Source organism: Astyanax mexicanus, chromosome 21 (assembly GCF_023375975.1).
Source record: "Astyanax mexicanus isolate ESR-SI-001 chromosome 21, AstMex3_surface, whole genome shotgun sequence".
Taxonomy (NCBI): domain Eukaryota; kingdom Metazoa; phylum Chordata; class Actinopteri; order Characiformes; family Acestrorhamphidae; genus Astyanax; species Astyanax mexicanus.
The window spans coordinates 17,123,449-17,145,376 of NC_064428.1; the positions used below are offsets into that span (position 1 = coordinate 17,123,449).

The 21,928-nt window shown below is 38.5% G+C and overlaps 1 protein-coding gene across 2 annotated transcripts in view; it reads right to left on the minus strand.

Moving 5' to 3' along the window:
• cacna1hb (calcium channel, voltage-dependent, T type, alpha 1H subunit b) overlaps nt 1-21,928 on the minus strand; it is a 173,800-nt gene that overhangs the window by 4,784 nt on the left and 147,088 nt on the right. For both annotated transcript variants that reach the window (XM_049470121.1, XM_022674890.2), the window contains exons 23-34: nt 19,188-19,313; nt 17,358-17,447; nt 14,871-15,063; nt 11,225-11,376; nt 6,790-6,899; nt 4,966-5,099; nt 4,737-4,807; nt 3,773-3,851; nt 3,553-3,674; nt 1,808-2,095; nt 1,146-1,314; nt 717-871 (exon numbers count right to left, since the gene is read on the minus strand). In XM_049470121.1, the coding sequence (XP_049326078.1) occupies nt 717-871; nt 1,146-1,314; nt 1,808-2,095; nt 3,553-3,674; nt 3,773-3,851; nt 4,737-4,807; nt 4,966-5,099; nt 6,790-6,899; nt 11,225-11,376; nt 14,871-15,063; nt 17,358-17,447; nt 19,188-19,313 (1,689 nt within the window). The remainder of the gene's footprint in view (nt 1-716; nt 872-1,145; nt 1,315-1,807; nt 2,096-3,552; nt 3,675-3,772; nt 3,852-4,736; nt 4,808-4,965; nt 5,100-6,789; nt 6,900-11,224; nt 11,377-14,870; nt 15,064-17,357; nt 17,448-19,187; nt 19,314-21,928) is intronic.

Genomic DNA, 21,928 nt, shown 5'->3' on the forward strand with positions numbered 1-21,928 from the left:
TCTTCTTGCCACTCTTCCATTAAGGCCAGATTTGTGGAATGCGCGATCTACAGTTGTCCTATGGACAAATTCTCCCACCTGAGCTGTGGATTTCTGCAGCTTCTCCAGAGTGACCATGGTCCTCTTGGCGTATTCTTTGTCCAGTGCTCTCCTAGCATGATCTGTTATTTTAGGTGGACAATCATGTCTTATAGGTTTTCAGTTGTGGAATACTTTTTCCATTTTTTAACTGTGCTCCTTCGGATGCTCAAAGCTTGGTAGATGCTTTTATAACTTAACCCTTGGTATGTGCTTTAAACTTCTCCACAACTTTAACCCTTTCCTGTCTGGTGAGTTCCTTGGTCTTCATGATGCTGTTTGTTCTATTGTGTTCTCTAACAAACCACTGAGGCCTTTACAGAACATGTGTATTTATACTGAGACTAAATTACACACAGCTGCAGGACTCTATAAACTAATTAAGTGACTTCTGAAGGCAGCTGATTGCACTGGAGTTTATTTTGGGGTTTCAGAGTAAAAGGGCTGAATGCTTTTGAACATCACACTTTTAATTTTAAATTTCATTCCACACCACAATTATGTGCTATTTTGTGTTGGTCTATAACTTAAAATCTCAGTAAAACACATTTAAGTTTGTGGTTGTAAGGTGACAAAATGTGGAAAAGTTCAAGGGGTATGAACATTTTGCTAGCCACTGTTTATCACCACAAATGTACCTGTCTTTGAAGCATCCTGAGGGTACTGTTTCTTTGTGGGTGCTGCTGTGGTCGGGATTGTAAGTGGGTGACGGAGGGTGTCTGTGGCACTGCCACTGGAGCCTGCAGCAGGGATCCCCATTCACATGGCTGAGAACTGACTGAAAGAGAAGAACCTAAAGAATACACACCGATATAAACACTAATTACTAAACTGAGAATTGTAATTCTGTACATATGTTATTGAATACAACAGGGGTATTCAATTTCAGTCCTGACAGGTGCCAGTGTCAGTGCCCTGTTTACACACCTCTACTAAACCAAATGTTGAATCAGGTGTGTTTGAGTGGGAAAATCACCAAGCCAGCCCTGGAATTGAACACCCCTGGAGCACATAATGAGAGGAATGCTAGTCCTCAGTCAATGACTGCACATTAATCATTATGTCACCTGCTAGTGTATTCCAATCAACGGACTGCTGCTTGGAGATGGGCTGATCAGTAGGCCTGTGTCCAGATTTAATGGGGTAAAACATGTAACTGTCATTTGGCAAAGACAGCATCCTTGATATGGAAGGCTTCCCCACTGAGAGCAGGTTGCCATTCTGAGGGTCTTCATGCTGCAAAAAAATGTAAAGTTTTTGCATTAACACTAGGATGACTGAAATTTCAGGATCTCAAGGACATCGCCCCCCTTCTCAACAGAGCAATCAGTCAACTTTTGTTATGTAAATGCATGACAGAGAAGCCAGCACCGCTCTTCCACCTAACTCTCACTCTGTCTCTCACTCTCTCACTAAAAATACAAGGTACTTTTATTGGCATAACTGTAACGGCAACAAGATTGCCATCACATTCCAACATTAAAAACAACAAAACTTTCTCTCTCTCTGTATATCCTAAAGAGATATACACAATATTGCTACCATATAAATGTATAAATAAATATATTATATATTAAGTATATATAAGACACTTATGTTTATTCAAATCATGGAAAATAACACTTTGTGATGTCAAACCATCAGTAAAAATGGTTTGAAAGAAATTGGGCACCACTGATAACTTTCATGATATTCCTTTATAAATCAGCAATTTCAGTAAAGAGACTACCTGCTCAGGTGCCGGGCCCACGGCTTTATTCTCCAGCCCAGAAACTCCGCCCATAGAGGCATTGCTCTGTCGTCGGTTTGCCTGCAGCTCCAGCTGCAGAGCTGCCTCCATCTCTGCCTCCTCTAAGGCCTCCTTGTTGCTCTCCTCCAGATGCTTCATGAGAACGGCCACCACCACGTTCACCAGCACAAACTGAGCCACCAGAACGAATGTCACAAAGTACAGCGGGGACACCAGTGGCAGGTAGCTCAAACAGCGGTCTCCACTCTTACACTCCCGCAGAGTGTCCTAGAACACACATGACCATGTTGCATAATGAATTCATTAATCTCACAGCTGCAGAGTGTCCCTAATTATGCGGCGGATCTCATTGGTGTCAGAGGAGAGCTTTACTTTTCAGGAAACTGTCTGGTCTGTTAACAGCTAACTGGAATACTAAACAGGTTACAGAAGTGCCTAAGGGATGGAGATTTTTTGTGTGCACTGAAGTTTCTCACCAGGTAACTATTAAAATGTCACATTTATCGCTTTGTAGAAGAGCTTTCTCACCAAGGCAAGCTGTTAAGTTTCTAATTACAACCCAAAATCAGAAAACGACAGCACAATGCAAAAACATAAACACTCAGGGCTCTAAAACTGTTAACTGTGCACTGCACAGATCTACTGAAGGTGTGTCAGTGTGTCTTTGCTATAGTAATTACGGGAAAAGTACAAAAAAGTACTTAAAATGACTTTGGTATTTTAACAGCGCAATGCTTCTTTGCCTCTTAGTACGTAAACAGACCTACATGTTTATGCTGTGAAAGTGCGCCAGCAGGTCATTTATGGAAACAGCAATGTTTTTTTCAAATTATTTTTTTTGTCAATGTAAAAGTTGGGTTTTGCACGGCTGTGCATCCCTGCGTGTGTAATGAGTGGGTGTGTATGCCTACCTACATAGGTAAGTAGCAATGAACGTCTGACAGTTGACTGTTCTCTAGGCTTTTTTTAGTCAGTGGTGCACCTGTGTTTTCTGCTGCCAAGATAGCAATACGCAGAAGTGTACCTAAACACCTCACTTCCAGACCACTATGCCCACTGGTATAGATATATTCACTCATCGTTTCTTTTAAAACAACATGCAAGGCATGACAATATCGACGCACCTTGTGCAGGGTGTAAAATAGGACCCTTAGTGTTTCTTCTTCACTTTGACTGCAGACAGTCTAAACTCAAGATATTTCAGGTATTGTCTGCTCAACTTCATTTCATCATATTTTGTTATTATACATCTATTCCTGCATGTTAAGCCTGCAACACATTCCTAATAATTTGGGACTGGGCTGATTTAGGGCTGGGAATGAATGTCAGCAGGTAAACAAAATGTCTTTAAGTAGCAAAGATGTGAAGAAGATTTCCAGTTTGTAACAAAGGCGTTCAGAGTTACACTTATAAATGCCACTTAAAATTAGTGTGTAAAACAGAAGCATTAAATAAGCTATCCCCATAAGTGGTGTCAAATTTTCTCATGCATCTGAAATATGGATGGACCCTAACACAGTGAAAACATACACTGAGATGAATACTTCATTAAAAAATCTTTTGAATGGGACTTATGTGAACTGATAGGCAATCAAATGAAGTCAGTGTGTATGTTTTTGTATATGTCTATTATTCCGAATAGGGGTAGTAGAATCATTACATTTAATAAAGAGGCCTTAAAATCCCAGTTTTAAGAGTGAATTAAAGGGCTAGCACATTTTTACCTTCATGATTCCATTCCAGTTGTCTCCAGTAGACACTCTGAACAAGGTAAGAAATGCCATGCCAAAGTTCTCGAATGTGGCGTGTCTGCTTAAACCTTCACATGGATTCTCTTCTGAGCATTCTGGGGGGAAATGAGAATAAAAGTAATTACGCATTCCATTAAGTCTATCCTGTGTGACCTCGGTGTACACCTCTGGGAGAGAAGGCTTAGGAACTGACCGAGTTTTCCGAAGAGCTCCACTCCCAGAGCGGCATAAATGAAGAAAAGCAGCATAAAGAGGAGACCCAGATTCCCAACCTGAAAAAAAAAGCAGAAATAACTCTTGGAATATAAAATCAAGTCCATACATCTTTGGGCTGTGATTACTTCAGCAGCACCACAGGAATAAGAAATGAAGCATATTATACAACAATTACACACTCAAGTGCAGATTTTCAGTTTATAGTCAAAAGGGTTTAACAAAAATATTGCAGTAACTGTTTAAGAATTACAAGCATTTCTACACAGACCTTCCATTCTCACAGGCACAATGTAACTGGACAATGAACTGATAAGAAACACAATGGGCAGGTGTGGCATGTTTCCTGATTAATTTATATCAAATTAAGGAGATAAACGACCATGAGTTAATTCCAAGCGTTGCAGATAAAAAAAAAACAAACAAACACGAAAAATAAAAGGTTGAGTATATCAAACTGTAGTCTGTGTGTTTACCATGTTAAAACAAGCTACGCGCTAGCTGATAGCGCCCTGGCTTACCGGGATTTTCAGGGTTCCTCAGTGTAGCAGTACTATTGCTGCTAACCGAACTAAAATACTGGAAATCTAAGCTTACTGTAAGTAAATGGAAGTGCTTTATTCGCCCAAATAAATAGTTTTCAGGAAATAAATCTGTGAAAGAAAACTTTCTTTTTTTTTTAAGAACTACAGTTTTTTTTTACTTAGGCACCCCCAGCGGCAAGACCTGCTGAATTAGAGGGGAAACATGGTGACATCGCCCTTTCTTACTACTGTCGCTTAAATGAGCCTTATAATCTGTGGCACCTTATGTTTTTTGTAGACCAAAAAACATACGTTCATCGATAATGCGCCTTATAATATGGTGTGCCTTATATTCTGTAAAATACAGTACAGTGGCAAAATTAGAATCTAATAAATGTGTATATCCACACAAGCACCAACCTGGGGTAGAGCTTGCACCACTGTGTCCAGCAAAGATCTCATTCCTGTGGCCATCTTAAGCAGCTTCAGCACTGTGCAAAGAAAAGCAAAAGTTGTTACATGCAATTCCTTTATTCACTCACAGCCCTTCCCCCAACCCGCATACCCATCCTTTTTCCAATCCCTGAATAATTTAGCCAGTTATGTGTTTCAGTGTGGAGTCTGATTGTGTTTTCTTGCCACCCTGTACCTCTGGCAATGCGAAGTACTCTCATGATGCGAATGATGGTTGGGTTAATGGGTAATGAGGCATTCAGGTCAATCTCCTCAAGGGTAATGCCCATAACAGACAGCAGAACAATGGCCAAGTCCAGCTGATTCCACCTGAGAGAAAGAGAAACAAACAGACAGAAAGAGAGGCTTAAACAAGGGCTAACAGTTTAACATTCTGTGAGTAAGTTATACTATTATAAAGCTGTGTTTATTATATGTATCACAGATTAATGTAGATCAATAGTATATAGTTTACTCATTATATACAACCCCAAACAAGGATAAGCTGGAACAGTATGGAAAATGCAAATAAAAAGTGCGGTGTTTCTTACCTTTTATTTAAATATTTTAAAAACAGATTTCCCTCTATGTAATGTTGCCATTTCTTCTCACAACAATGGCACTGAAGATATTAAGCAATTAGGTGGTTCAGGTGTTATTTTGTTTAATTTTACCTGCAAACACGCCTTAAGTTGTGTAAAAATTAAACGTTGTGATGATCATTTTACTCTTTTTAAATTCTCCACACATTCAATGACAAGTCAGGACTGCAGGCCGGCCAATAATCTAGTAACTGTAACCTCTTCTTCCACAGCAACTCCTTTGTACTGTATACTGTGTTTTTCACTGTTCTGCTGAAAAATTAATGGACATCCTTGGACAAGATGTCATCTTAAAGGCAGCTTATGCTGCCCTGAGATCTCAATGTTCTTTTCTGCATTACTATCATCACAGAAATGTACTGATATAAACTCAGACCATGACAGGCCCTGGCTTTTGAACATGATGCTAATAAGATTCTGGAAGTTCCTTATCATCTTTGGTTTGGAACTCTCAGCATCCTTTTCTTCTGAAAGTGCCATTTGTGAATTTAACATTGTACAGCTTGATAAAAGCCAAACTAATTCCTTGCCCATGTGGTTTTATTAGCTATTGTTAAATTACTTGTTCTGATGCTTGAAGAACTAGAGATCCTGATTTATTGAATTGTTTAATTGTATTATGTACTGTTTTTATTTCCCATGTCCCAACTTTTTACAGGCCTAAAGTGATATAAAATGATGTAAAATGTATAATTAACGAATGAAATAAGGTTAAGCAGACAAAACATAAAAAAATATACTAAGTTCACACCATCTGCAAAGAAACCATTTTCTAAATCAAAAAATCATTGCATTTATTTTATTTGCATTTTCCATACTGTCCCAACCTTTTCTTATTTGTGGTAGTAAATTAATGTAAGTAATATACAGCTCTGGAAAAAAATAAGAGACTACAGTTTCTAAATCAGTTTCTCTGATTTTGCTATTTATAAGTATGTTTGAGTAAAATGATCATTGTTGTTTTATTTTATAAACTATGAACAACATTTTTCCCAAATTCCAAATAAAAATATTGTTATTTAGAGCATTTATTTGCTGAACATGAGAAATGGCTGAAATAACAAAAAAGATGCAGAACTTTCAGACTTCAAACATTTGGGGAAATAACCCTGGTTTTTAATCACAGTTTCATGCATCTTGGCTTGTTCTCCTCCAGCAGTCTTACACACTGCTTTTGGATAACTTTATGCCACTCCTTGTCATTTTTAAGAGTTCTGTTATTCTTTTCCAGACCTGTATATGAAACTAGTTACCCAGTGTTACTGTTGTTTTCATTGTCTATATCTACAATTATGAACTGATTTTAATCATTTAGAAAACTGTATGAAACAGTTGTATAATTAAATTGATTGAAGTTCAATTTAAATAAATTTCCACACCTTTTCACGTTTTATCTCATGCACCACGCAGCATCTCACCTTTCTTTGAAAAACCTCCTGAAGCCAAAGGCAACCAGTTTCAGCACAGACTCAATCACAAAGATCACAGTAAAGCCGTAGTTGAAGTACTTTAGGGCTTCCTCCAGACGCTGAAAACAGAGCATGAAAAGACATTAAATCTATATGTACATTTATTTGAAAGGGCAGTACCATGCTATTATATACTATGCTCCCTGGGCTTTTTATGAATACAGATTCTATACACAACATACCGTAGATCATCACAGCTACAGAGGCTTGCAAAAGTATTCATACCTTTTGAACCTTTTGTCACCTTACAACCACAAACTTTATTCACTCTTTATATAAGTTATATGAGCTATGTAAATTGGGATTGTTTAACAGTTTATGGCTAGCAACAACAACAAATGTTGCTAATAAATTTGCAATAGGGTAATAGGGTAAAACAAAGCAAATGTGTTTGTCCAAAAATTACCTTCCAGCATTATATATTTTATTTCTTTCATGCAGAAATCTAGTATGTCAATTTTTGCTCATTTAAAATTTTGACAAATGGACTAATAGATGTGCTCCAAAATGACTTAATAATGATTAGTAATAATTATTTTCAATTGAATATTCAACTGATTTCCATTTAAAATGTTTTTTTATTTCCTGCAAGGTGGCTGTATAAGTGATATAAGTTATGATTTTAAATAACATGTTTATTTGTTATTGCATAGACTTTAAAAATATCAGTAAAAGTCTGTCTTGTTATAACTTAGCTTTATTTATTGATGGGCTTACCTTCATACCTGTTCTTTATCTGATAAATACTCTTACAGGCCTCCTGTATTCATACTTACACTCAGCAACTAATAACACTGATTGTTGGTTTTACAGTGTTATGACCAAGATCATTCATTTTCAGTGTGAGTCAGGAACAGCTGTGTTCAGTGATGCGACCATAAAAATAGTGGGCGAATTCAGCGATGCACTCAAGTTGTGCTTCTCTCAACTTTATGCAAATGAATAGTGATGGGTGGTGTTAATTACTGATTAGAAAAAGTTTTTAGAAAACACATTTAAATGGTCAAAATGTTTTTGCTACGGAAGATTTGTTCTTTTTTTGTATTCTGCACTTTCAAAGGATGATTTTTCTCCAAAAGTAACTACTAACTCCTCCTCTTCCTGCACCTCCTCCCTATCTATACCTTCGTCTCTCACCTCATCCTGATATTGAACTATATCACACCCACCTCCACCACGTCTCCTCCTCTGACTATATTTACTTAAACCACAGGGGGACTCAGCTTCATGCTCTGAACTCTCAATCTTTTGATTGTGAACTTTGTACTATATTATTTGCACTATAAGGCGCACTTAAAATCCTTTAATTTTTCCCAAAAATCATCCAGTGCATCTTATGTATGAACTTTATCAGTCAGGTTGTAAGTAGCAGTAAAGTCACTCCGCTGAAGTACAGCGTTATACAGGAGTTGCAGTTTAGTTCTCCAGCACTGAGGCAGGAGCAGTATTAGCATTAGCTGTTAACCGCACAAGCTCTGTCTCCGTTCAGAGTTGAGTATTATCGGCCAGTTAGCCACTAATGCTAATGCTGCTGCACCCAGCCTTAGTGGAAATCTAAAAATCTAAGCTTACTGTATATAAACAAGAGCACTTTACTCACCCAAATAAACAGTTTTTCAGGTGAGAAATTTGTTTAAATTAACATCCAGCACTCGTTTGACATAAAAAGAAAATGTTTCTTTTTTTAAGAATTACAGTTCTTAAAAGCAAGACCTGGAGAATTAAGGCCTCGGCATACTTCATGCGGAGACGACATTTGCGTGGCTTCAGCGAATAATGTGACTTAATTGTGGAGACAACGAACAGCCACAGACGTCTCACAGCGACTTTTTTCGCCGTGTCGTGCACGTGGAAGTTGGGCGAACTCCACGGCCGAAGACACAACGTGACAACGTCTGTAATTGGTCGTTAAAACAGAGGCGTGCCAAGAAAACAAACATGGAAAAATTCTAAGAGAGGCTCGCTGAGCAGCGGTACCGTCACCTTTATGACTCTTCATTGAGAGATACATACCGGAGCTTGTCTAGACAGAGCACGATTGGTGATCGTTTTCCGATAGTCATGAAACTTAACTTTACTAATGTCACAGCACCAGCTGTGGTTGTGTGAAGCAGGCAAAGCATGTGTGAGGCAGGCAAAGCAAAGCCGCAGAAAGTATGCCAGATTGAAAGCTCGCGAAAGTGCGCTCAACTTTGGCAATAAGGACGAAATTCGCTTCGCTGGAAGTATGCCGAGGCCTTTAGAAAGAAAACTTGGCGACAACCCTGTTAACTACTAGTGTTGCATAATGCGCCCTATAATCCAGTGCACCTTATAGTGCGAAAAATACAGTAAATAAATAAAGCCTATATCAACTTTATTGTTTGCATTAATTTACTTGATGTCGTAATTTAGTCCAGCATGCTGTCTGCCTGTTTTCTGGTAGACACTCCTGCTGCATGGGCGATTTTATTACTTGAATTGTGCATACAGAGACTGTGCTTTCACGTGAATAAAAAAGTGACAATTAAGAGTGTGCTCACTCTAGGTGATCTGTGCCTTACCTGAGCATGTTTCTGCCTAAAGCATGGTTAGTTTGACTAGTGTAAGTGTCACATTCTGTGGCCAACCATTGCACTGAACCGTGTCCTGGCCTATATAAGAGGTGGGCTCAGTCATGGCTCAGCTGGATTTGTGTGACTGCAAACTGTGCGTGAAGTGTGTTTATTTACGATAACTTCACTCACGTTCATAATAACCGTGAGGGGAAAAAAATAAGAGACAAGAATAGTTAAATATGGAAAGCAAGTGATATTTCCATAATCCAGATTAGCAAAGCTTTTGATTATAAATTATATTTAGCATGAGTCGAGAAGTAATTAATTTGTAATTGCAATGCACTACACAAAGTACTTGGGACAGAAACGCAATACAGGAGAGTTAAGGGCTTCTCACTCACTTACTTAACACTCAGCTTGGTCACCAAAAGTGACAGACACAACAGATAAAAAATTCTCACTAAATCTTAAAGAACATTTCACATTGAAATGTGTCTCCTGGTCATTTAAAGGGCATTTCAATCACACATTCAGCTGTTTCTACTGTTTTGAAGTGATGAAGAAAGCTTGGAACAGGAGCCTTCCTTGATGGAGGGGCATGGCAGAAATTTTAATTGACCAACCAACTAATCAGGAAAGAAATGACACATCATGTAGCAACACTTTAACAATGAGAAAAGTAACATAATACAAGAGGATGATAAATTCTGCACCTAACAACTGAAGTTATGCATAGGGCTCAGCCTGGATGTATTATTATTTACCCAACTAACAAAAACAACCACAAACGCAACAATCTGATACTGGCTCGACAAGGATCCAGAAGCACAGCATAACACTTTGTTCACGGTCCATTGCCTCAACTGCCAAGTATCCAGACCTACAGAGAAAATTGAACAATACTGTTTAAGAAAATAAGTACACACTCATTTACACTTTAGGGTTGCGTGAGCAGAACACAGCAACAACTACAATCTAATACTGGCTTGACAAGAATGCAGAAACACTATGTTTATGGTCCATTGCCTCAACTGCCGAGTACTCAGACCTTCTGAGTCCACACCCAGCCAATCCCCTTTCATCTATATTCTAAACACCACCTTCAATGCAAGCTTATCACAGGGGTCATCAAGTAGGCACCTTAAGTAAAGTGTGGCCTCCTTTCCAAGCTCACTGTTGAAACACTTTCAAACCCACTCCCTTACCCAATTAACCTCAGCCTTTCTTAGTCACATCCATTGACTGGATCTTTCAGCTACTTCATTTACGACTGTCCTCAGCACACAACCTCTAAATACAAATTCAGCCAGCAATCTTGTGGAAGACTTTGCCACAAAACCCCTAGCACCTACCTCTACCAGTCTAACATATGCTTGCCACCCACCCACACTCTCTTATCTTAGCCACCAAGTCTGCATAAGTCATCCTTTCCCTTTCATACGCTCCATCTACTTCATCTTCAAATGTAACAGTTAGTTCTATAAAATACACTCTTTGTTTGCTCTTAAACAATGAGAAAAAAATATGCTGTGAACATAAGCATGTTCAGAACCATAAACCACAATGTTAGAGCAGCAGGGGTACAATTGTGACCAGGCACAGTACCAGAAACCAGGCTTATTGCAAGTACACCCTAAGATTAAGGTGACCCAATATTGTCTAAAATTGTAAATCTGAGAACCTTAATAATTGTTAAATGAAGAGGTCATCTGGGAAGTCGCACAGAAATATGGGGTTAAATGGGTACAGCAGTGAAAACGCCAATGTGGGTGTTTTTGTACATTTTTGCTTTTATGTAGTATTATGTGGGTGACTTTATGGGACTGTGTCTGTGTACTGAGGCTCACCTTGGGCTGGTTGTAGTGCTCCATGGACATGGTGAGGACGTTGATGCCAATGATGACGGTGATGAAGAGGTCCAGGTAGTGGTTCGTGCAGAGAGTGTGGATGTAGAGGCGAGCAGGAGAATAGTCTGCATAATACGGTCTCTGAAGGGCCTCTGAAACACACAAACATGCGCACACACAGCATCCTCATTACACAAGATGGTCATTAAGGTACAGGAGCTTCAAAAAGTCTGCAATAGTGCTACGTCAGTATCCAGAGGCTGCAGTGTCCTTCCTTTGTGTGTGTGTGTGCGGAAATGCAAGAAAAGTGTGTGTGTATGTGTGTTGCGGAGGTGTGCTTACAGCCTTGCCCAACATTTTCTCTTTAACTCTCTGACAGGCCAGTGCCTGCTGCCTGCTTTTTAAACGTCTAACTTCATAAATATTCTGATTGGGCGTCCTCGCTTCACTCTGAGGACATTGGTAAGAACGTGAAAGATGGAGGAAGTCTAAACAAGTATGTGTGTGTGTGTGTGTGTGTGTGATAAAGCACTTTGTGGTTGCTTTCAGACACAAGCTTACTGACCCAGTTTTTTTGACCGGTGAAAATGCCAGCATGGCACAGAGAAAAAGAGAGACTGTGTGTGTGTGTGTGTAAGTGTGTGTGTGTGTGTGTGTGTAGTCACAGTTGGGAAACGTACAAGTCATCTGTGAGATCATAAAACTGTCCAGCTGAGTGTCCCCCCACATCCATCACAACTCTGACCGCTCAAGGTGTCTTTGGGAGAAAAATGGCTTAGGGTGCATGTGTGTGAGACAGAGAGAGAGAGAGAGAGAGAGAGAGAGAGAGAGAGAGAGAGAGAGAGAGAGAGAGAGAGAGAGATTGAAAAATAGATAGTAAGAGAGAAAGGGAAAGGGGGAGGGAAAGAGATTGAGAAAGAGATAAAAAGAGAGATGTAGTGAGAAAAGGATAAAGAGAGTGAGAGAGAGAGCGAGGAAGAGAGTTATATAAAGAGAGACTGAAAAAGGAAGCAAAAAGATAGTAAAGAAAGATAGTAAAAAGATGGTAAAAAAGAGAGAAGGAGAGGGGGAGGTAGACAGATTGAGAACTAGACAGAAGAAAAAGGAGTAATGAGAATAGGATAGAGAGAGTGAGACTGAAGAAAGAGATAGAAAAGGAAAGAGACAGAAATTGAGGAGCAGATAGAAGAAGAGAGAGGTAGTAATAGAAGGACAAAGCGAGTTATATATATATAATATATAGTGATAAAGAGACAGAGAAAAGCATAGGAGAAAAAAATAAAGAAAAGAGTAAGAGAAAGAATGAGAGAAACAGAAAATGTGTGTGTATGAGTGACAGAGAGAGAGACTAAGGAAGAGAGAGTGTGTGTAAGAGAGAGAGAGTGGTCTAATGGACTAATGGTCTAGAGACACTAAAGCAGATTGAGGTTGAGTCTGTGCCCAGATCAGCAGAGAGATACAGCGCTGCCAGTGAGCGAGACAAGCTGTGTGTGCACGGGCGTGTGCGTGCGCGCGTGTGTGTGTGTATCAGGTCTTTTTAGGCGCTAAAATTCCATGATTAAGTGCTGCATCATTATGCTAGTAAGGAATATTCCACATGTTTATTCATGATTCTCATGTTTATTCATGATCTCATGCTCTTATTGCTAATTGCCAGTGACTTTAATGAGGGGCAACAGCATGGAACCTGTGATGCAGCTGATTTAAGTGAACTCACACTGAACTTTAAAAGAACCTGATGAAGATTAAAGTTCCCCAGTCATCTGCTGAACAAGCTGTGATCATTTTAAAAACCGACATGCCAGCGTTTCCTAAAGACTGTAAACCTGAAGCAGGTTTAAGAGTTCAGATCTTCTATTAATTAATAATTATTTAAACATACATTATGAGTAAAGCCATTCTTGTTTAACATTCTTACTCTAGTGGCTTCATAATTGTGGACAGTGCTTGGACCCAGATAATTGCCATATGATGACATTTTTGTAAAAGAAGTTATAACGGTCTATAGAAGTCAACATAGTGCTTGAACCCCGATGATCGCCACTTGATTTCCTTTATAAGTGTCACGAGTCAACATAGTGCTTGGACCCTGATGACTGCTACTTTATTTCTCTCATAACGGTAAGGACAGTAATTAGGAGTGAACATAGTGTTTGCACCCTGATGATTGCCACTTGATTTCTTTCATAACGGTTACAACAGTAAATTGAAGTCAGCATAGTGCTTGTACCCTGAGGATCGCTACTTAATTTCTCTCCTGTTACAACAGTCCACAGAAGTCAACATGTTGCTTAAACTCGGATATTCAGCACCTGATTTTTAACGATTACAAGTCTACAAAAAGCGGCATAGACTTCTTTATTAAAAACAAGATGTTACGGCTCATGCTTCAATATCTTTGTCAGATGTCCCATAGCGGTTCCGGCAGTACAACTGTAAAAAGAAGTAAAATGAGTGCTTGTACCCCAATGATCAATGCTTGATATCTTTCACACTGGTTACAACAGTAAATAGAATTTGACATAGTGCTTGAACCCTGATAAGCACTACTGGATTTCTATTACAACTGTTACAACAGTAAATTGTAGTCAACATAGTGTTTGAAGCACCACTTGATTTCACTCATAACAGTTACGACAGTAAACAGAAGTCAGAAAAGTGCTTGGACCCCATTGTGATGTAAGCTGAAAATGGAAACTCAGTTTCTACTAAGTTCACAAGAGTTTACAGAAATCAATGAGTTCTACATCAATATGAGTCAGAAACTAAATATTTGAAGATGCAAATAGCCATATGTTTAGCAGGCCACATATTTTCCACAATAGAGTATTTTTAATATTGAATTTGAAGCAGATTATGGTGCTTTCAATTAGCAATCCTTATTCTGAATTTATTTTATTAGAACTTATTTTTTAACATTATGCAATTTACGCAGTGTTCATCAGACGTCATTTTAAAAATATTATTCTGGTCACGATTTTATTTATCATATATAGCATGAATTTCTAGTTTAAAGTTAAAATAAACTGGGGGCGCCGAGTGGTCCAGCGGTCTAAAGCGCTGCCACTATGAGCAGAAGGTCACAGATTCGAACCTCCACTCACGCAGCTTTGCCATCAAGCTGCCAGCGCTCAGAGGGAGCACAATTGGCCCTGCTCCCTCCGAGTGGGTAGATGGCGCTCTCTCCCCACATCACTCCTACGGTGATGTCTGCAGCACAGGGCGTCTGTGAGCTGATGTACCGGAACCGAGCCGCTGTGCTGTCCTCCGAGCGCGCTGGCTGCTCGACAATGCATCAGCAGCTGATTCACATGTATCACAGGAGGCATGTGTTAGTCTTGACCCTCCTGGTATGTTGGGGCATTATTAGTGATAGGGGGAGTCCTAATGAGTGGGTTGGGTAATTGACCGTGTTAATTGCGGAGAAAATGGGAAAAAATTGAAATAAAATTATAAAGGTATAAATAAATAAATAAACTTACACGGAAGACAATTTAGGGCAGGAAAATTAACTTATTATTTACAAACTATTCATTGTTTTACCTACCATCTTCTTTATGACAAATACTAATTTCTTATATCTTTAAACAAACACACACACACACACACACACACACACACACACACAATAAACAGACACACTCACTCCTGCGCCTTTTCTCCAGGCGTCGCTGCCTCTTCTCCTCCCTCAGCCGGGCCTCCTCTTCCTCCTGGTCCTGCCGGCACTTGTGGAAGTTCTCCACCACCACGCCCACAAACATGTTCAGCACAAAAAAACTGACAATCAGCAGGAAGGAAATAAAGTATAGCAGCATCCAGGGGTTATGGTTCCTTATGGGCTGCAGAAGAGAAACAAACGAGGCGGGGAGGCAGAAACAAAACAAGAGCAAGAGAGCGTTAAGCAAACAGACAGGGTGCCAGACAGTTCCTCTGCTCTTCATTTATTCATTCTTCCAAGAACAAACGACAAAAATCTACATCAATTAATCAGATTCAGACAAAGACTGCATGTTAAACATCTTGCACCGGCCCAGGGTTATGGAACCATATGAAATCATATTTTATTGTTAAAGGACCCACATTTATGATTTTTCGTGTACAAAAACAGTCAGAATTCCTTTTTACATGACTATTTTTTCCTCGCTTTTTACATTCACTTATCCCTTAAAAATAAACAGACTATGACCAAGGGTTGCGTTCTGTCGGTTTAGGAGCTTGAATAAATGACTTTTTCCAGTCACAAGGAGATTACTCTAAACTTTAGCCCATGGCTGCCCCATTTACAAGTTGCTTCTAAACCCCTGACCCTTCATGACAAGTTTCCTGCATTGTGAGACAATGAGCTGCTATACAACTACAGCGTCCGATGCTGTCTAAAAGCATAGATCAAAGAACTCATTTCAGATGATGAAAGTGAGATATTTTATAATTTAATGAATAACATGAATTCATTTAGAACATGATGGCATCTCAACAAAGTAGCAAATCAGGAAATTCTCAACATTCTCAGAATTGTTTGATGATATTATGTGCTATAGACAGATAGATAGATAGATAGATAGATAGACAGATAGATAGATAGATAGACAGACAGACAGACAGCTAGATAGATAGATAGAAAGACAGACAGACAGACAGATAGATAGATAGAAAGACAGATAGATAGATAGATAGATAGATAGATAGATAGATAGATAGATAGATAGATAGATGACATTTGCACAACAACTGTACATCGGGAGCTCATACAATGGTTATCCATGGTCGAGGAACTGCACAGAAGTCTTACATCACCAACTACGATGCCAAACATCGCATGGAGTGGCACACTGCCACTGAACTTTTGAGCAGTGGAAAGTATTTTGTAGGGAGTGACACATCACAATTCAAAACACAAATCTGGCAGTCTACTAGATCAGTCTGAGGTAGGCGAAAAAAAAAACATTACCTGCCTGACTACACTGTGCCATCTGCAAATGTAGGTGGAGGAGGGATAATTCTATGTGGCTGTTTTTCAGTGATTGGTTAATGCCTTTTAGTTCCAGTGAAGGAAAATCTTAAGGCATACCAAAACATTTTTCACAACTTTGTGAAAACCCCATTTCTGTTCCAATATCACTGTGTCCCATCACATAAAGCAAGAGATTTCTCTTATTCAACACAAGTGTTTAAATAAAAAATTGAGCAAAGCATCCCACAGACACACTTCAATATCTTGTAAAGAAAAGACCAAATTCATATTAATGCCTTTAGATTTATAATGGTGTGTCAGATGCACATGTCCAAATATTTTTCTCTTTATACATCAGGTATTTAAAGTATAGAGGAACATAACATATGGCAAAATGTGTTAACATTGTGCCCCACTTCATCCCTACATCGAAAAAAGCAGGGGAAATTCAGTTTTCATGATACAGAGCGTTAAATAGAACAAAAGACAGCATTTTCTTCATTAAACTAATCAGACTCCCCAGTACTCTGCTTCCTTTGAGCCATCTTCAGAATACTCATTAAAGCATTTGGCTCAGTTTGCTCAAAGGTATGATGAAAGCACAGCCTTTAATCATGTGCTCCCTTACTGCGGTGAAAGAGGGAGGGAAGAGAATCCAGAGAACAAGAGGACAGATATGTTAGGAGGGAGTGACATTGTTCCAGTGAGGAGGTGGAACTTCCATAATGAACGTGAGGTGAATTTCCCCATCAACTCAAAAGGAAGAAATACTGTCAGAGAGAAGGGGAGGGAAGCAGGAGAGGAGCTTATCAGCAGGAGAACATGGAGAGGGTGAGAGAGAAAGAGAGAGGAAGGGAGAGAGAGAGAGAGAGAGAGGCAGGAAGTATTTATAGACTGTTGTCACTTTTTTCAGGCAAAGCAATTGATTCTTGTCCTCACGCAAATATGGGCCTCAGCTTGAGCAGCATAACACACCTATTGTTTTGAAGGCTATTGTTATTGGTGCCGTATAGCATTGTGTATGTGAATGTGTGAGTGTGTGTGGTTTGTGTGTGCGTGTGTATTATGCGTATGTGTATATATTTATATTTGGATTTTGAAAATAGTCTTTCCTCTGTGCCTTTGTTACTCAGCATTTGGAGGAAAGTAGAACACACTGCTAAAGAATCTTCAGACACACACCTGCTGGTCCACAGCCACCGCATCTAACCCATCATACATGATGCTGACCCAACCGTCCTTAGATGACAGGACAAACAGCGACATCAGAGCCTAAAGATAAAAAAAGAACATATATCACATAAAATAAATATATATGAGCCTAATCATCATGACGCAAAAACAATCTCACAAATGGAAGCTTTTCAGAAAAAGGAAAACCTAAACTTTTCATCTAAGAAGGTGTTACAAAGTTTTAAGAGCATATCTATTGGTTCTTTCAGTATGAAACTTTGACTGTAAAAAAAATATTGAGAACAGCTACTAGGTTCAGATTATATAAAAAGTAAGTGGAGATATGAATCTTGTAATTTACTAATACATTAAACAAACTTTAATTCAGTGTGGTGATATTACGTAATCACCTTTCTTTTACTTTGATTAAAAAACAGCCATTTTGATGTCTCCCACTCTAGTTCCAAGTTATTATCCAGGTTCAAAGCTAATTAACCTGCTGATTCTAAGCTAATTCACCAACCACAGGCAGTCAGCAGTCAGCTCTAGCCCTGCTTCCTTACAAACAACCAAGGTTAGACACTAATCACTAACTAAAGCCCTGTTATCAAGCTAATGCACTGATTTTATTTTAACATTACAGTCCCAAGCTATAGCATTAACTACAAGCTAACATCCTAGACTTAGAACAAAGTTACAAGAGGAAGGGGTGAAGATATATAGCAATGGAGTGCTAAACTTCATCAACCTAGCTGTTGGTTAAGTAACTAGTAAACTTTAAAACATTCTATGTCTTCAGAAAGGGGGCAGGTGGTGCAGCAATTAATTATTGATGTCCATTTCTTAATTAATCTGTGATGGGAAGCTGAAATGAGCTTTTATTAAGCTTTATTTTTCTGCTACACCCTAAATACTGCAGCCTCTGTTTGGTACACTAATAATTTGTTAATGCTTGTTATGAAGGAAATGGCAATAAAACATTGAAACTACACATATATATATATATATATATATATATATATATACATATACACACACATATATATATATATATATATATATATATATATATAGGGTAATATAGTGGTTATTGTAATTTTTAATAAGGCAAATATAAAAATTTGTGGGTTTCTTTGGTTGCTTGTGCCTCCATCTTGACTGTGATTCCCTGTGTTTTGAGTGTGCATCTAAAAAATCTCTTTTTGTAGGGTCATGCAGCCCTAACACTTCTCCCAACTCCTCCAGCCTAACAGGACTTGGGACACAATACTATTAGGCATGAACGTGCAAAACAGAGGGGTAGGGCTAAGTGGTAGGGCCAAGGGGTAAAATGGGATAAGACTCTCCCCTTGTTCATTTGACAGCTCTAATCACCAGCCAACTCAATCACTTTTAAAGGAGCACTTGGCAGAATACTATCTGCAAATTCTTAAAAAAATAATATAACACTGACTAATTTACTTAATGTACATGTACTAAGTTCTGAGCCATATTTATTCCTGTTTTTTATTTTTATAGACCTTGATTTGTTTATCTCTTGCCATGCATAATGTTTTTCAAATGATCCTCTTTGCTTGCTTTTGACACTTTTTCAAAGCTTGAACTCGTTTTTAAAGTGTTGGGAACTTGTACTTGAACTTGTGCTTGTACAATAAACCCGTCCACATTTGCATCCTGCTTCTGTCTCATCTATGGTGACATTAAGGCCCTTGTCTAAAGCTAACGCACTAACAACAAGTGGACACTCCAGTGCCGTGCTAACGCACTAAACATAAGCTAACACAACATAAAAGATATATTTTGGATGTTTCTGTGTTCTTAGGTTTTGGTGTATCTTACCTGGCCCAGGTTGTCAAAGTTGTACTTCCTGCGGACCCAGCGGTAGCGTGCGTGCAGACACTCTGACTTGTTGGTTATGTTTCTGGTGTCAAAGCCTTCACAGTGATAAAACTTCCCCTTAAAGAGCTGAGAGGAGGAAAAGACTTATCAACACAACATATGAGCACAAAATGAATAAATAACACACGGAATGTCTAAATGACTTCTAATAAATACATTTAGCTATTTTAAGTTGCAAAAATTGCTAACACAGACATAAACACAGCTTGTCTAGTCCCTGTAAAAAGACTAGATAAACCTGAAAGTATTGGTACCATGTCTAATGTTAGAGATCTACTAGAGGATTATATATATAGTAGACTGGGTTCTTTAGATTGATGGTGCTCCATTCAATACTTTTAGCATGAGTCAGGGTGGGTAACCATCAAACATCCTGAGCTCACTAATGCTGTTGAAGATAAATTAATAAAAAAGGATAAACTTAACCCCTTAATTTTTGTAGAAACACTGAATGAAAAACAGGTATGCCAACGCTTTTGTCCATATAATGTATGTTAATATAAACAGTAATTGGAAATTTTTCCTCCAGGCAAGAGCTGATTAGATACAGGCTGATTCAGCATGAATAGTTCACACAGAGCGATGTGGAATTAATGTTAAAAATTGAGCTGGAACTGAAAAAAGGTTATCAACGTGCCTAATTAGTAGGCAATTAGCCTTTGACAGAGTTAGCTGGTTGCACTGTAATTATCAACAATGAAATATTGGCCCACATCACATATTTCAATTTGTGTAATTAAAGATAATTTGGCTAACACACTGAAGACTTTCAGTGTAGTGAAATTATATGCAAAGGAACTCTTTGATTTTTTTGATGTTTAAACTTAATGCTTCAGTACTTTTGGGTGAAATTGAGATGGAGCTGTCATTTTAAATGTACAAAAAATTGTAATTTATGTTTATATTGTAATAAATGTTTTAATTAAGTTAATCAGGTCAAATCTAGTTAATTAATTAACAGTCAAATATAGTCCTTAACGATATGGTTCACCATAAAAAAAAAAAAAAAAAAAAATCAGAACTTTCCAAGCCTCTGACCTCTAAAACTTACTAGGGCTACGTTCACACAGCAGGTAAAAGTGGCCCAAATCTTTTTGTAATATGTGACACAGATGGGATCTCTGTGTGGCATTGGAAACAGCAGCAACACACAGAATCTGTCATTTCCATTATGGGAAACTTTTATAAGTGGTATTGAAATCTGATATATATTGTATTTTTCGCACTATAAGGCACACTGGATTATAAGGCACACTTTTAATGAACGTCTATTTTCTGGTCTATTTTCATACATAAGGTGCACTCGATTATAAGACGCATTTTAAGAGTCATTATAAGGAACTTGTAATTCAGCAGGTCTCACCGCTGGGTGGTGGTGGGGGGTGGCTAATTAAGTTAAGCAAAGCTAAGCTAAATTGTAATAAAAAAAGACTTTCTTTTAAAGTCAAGCAAGCGCTGGGTGTAAATCTACACAGCATTAGCATTATTGGCTAACCGCTAGCTAGGCTGAGTAACCCTGAGTGTTCTGGTAAGCCAGGGTGACATTAGTTAGCAGTTCATCCCACGTTGCTTGTTTTAACACTGTAAACGTGCAAGCTACAGTCTGATTTACTCCCCTCTGAATGAAATAGAGGTTAGCGGCTAATGCTACTCCAGCCACAATGCTGGAGAAACTCCTGTATAACGCTGCACTTCAGCGAAGTGGCTTTACTGCTCCTTATTATTTTTGGTAAATTAAAGTATTTTAAGTGTGCCTTATAATGCGAAAAAATACAATGTATTAGAGTAGATCGGGGCAAAAAAAGTCGAGTGAAAGCGAACATTATACGGATCACTGCTCTTTTAATTATGTGCATCAGCTTAGGAAAGTGAACTGAACAGACTGATGTCAGATATAGGTCACATTAAAAAGAATGTGTAAGCTAAACAAAAGAGTCAGTTTTAGTGAGAAAATTGGTTATCTGCTGTGAGCACATACACTAAGAGCCTTTTTAGCAATCTGTAAGTGAGCTGCCAATAGTGCAGCTTGATTTAGAGCATGTCAGTATGTCTTTGCTATCGTAACAACAAGAAAAGTATGCCTTGTGTGGCTCAAAACACGCAAAAGGCATGTACTAAATGACTTATAATAATCATGGGTGTGTTTTGGGCATAACATGAAATTAACCAATCAGTGTGTCATCTGCCATTCTCTTTAAGAACCAAATGAACTCTGACTTTGATGCATTGCTATTTTAGGGGCGAAGTGCTTCTGTGCTTCTCAGCAGAGGAAACTGACCTGCTCGTTCATTCTGTTTACTGTTTAGATAAATGTTTACTTAACTACCAACGGGCATGGGCTAAACGAAGGGTGTGTGCACGTGTGGGAAAGCGCCTGTTGACAATTCACTGCAAAGATAGCAATGAACGTCTGACGGTTGTCAGGATTAATTTAACCTAAATGAACTTAAATTAAACCTGTGTTTTACGTTGCCAAGATAACAATACAACACACATTTACCTAAACACACCTCACTCTGAGACCACCACAACTATCAGTATATATATATATATATATATATATATATATATTAAAGCCGTTTTTGTTATTTAAATAATGCAGACAGAATGCGAGTAAAAAAATTGACTGTTGGCAGGGTGCAAGATAGCAATGAGCATCACAACATGCCTTATTTAGAAGG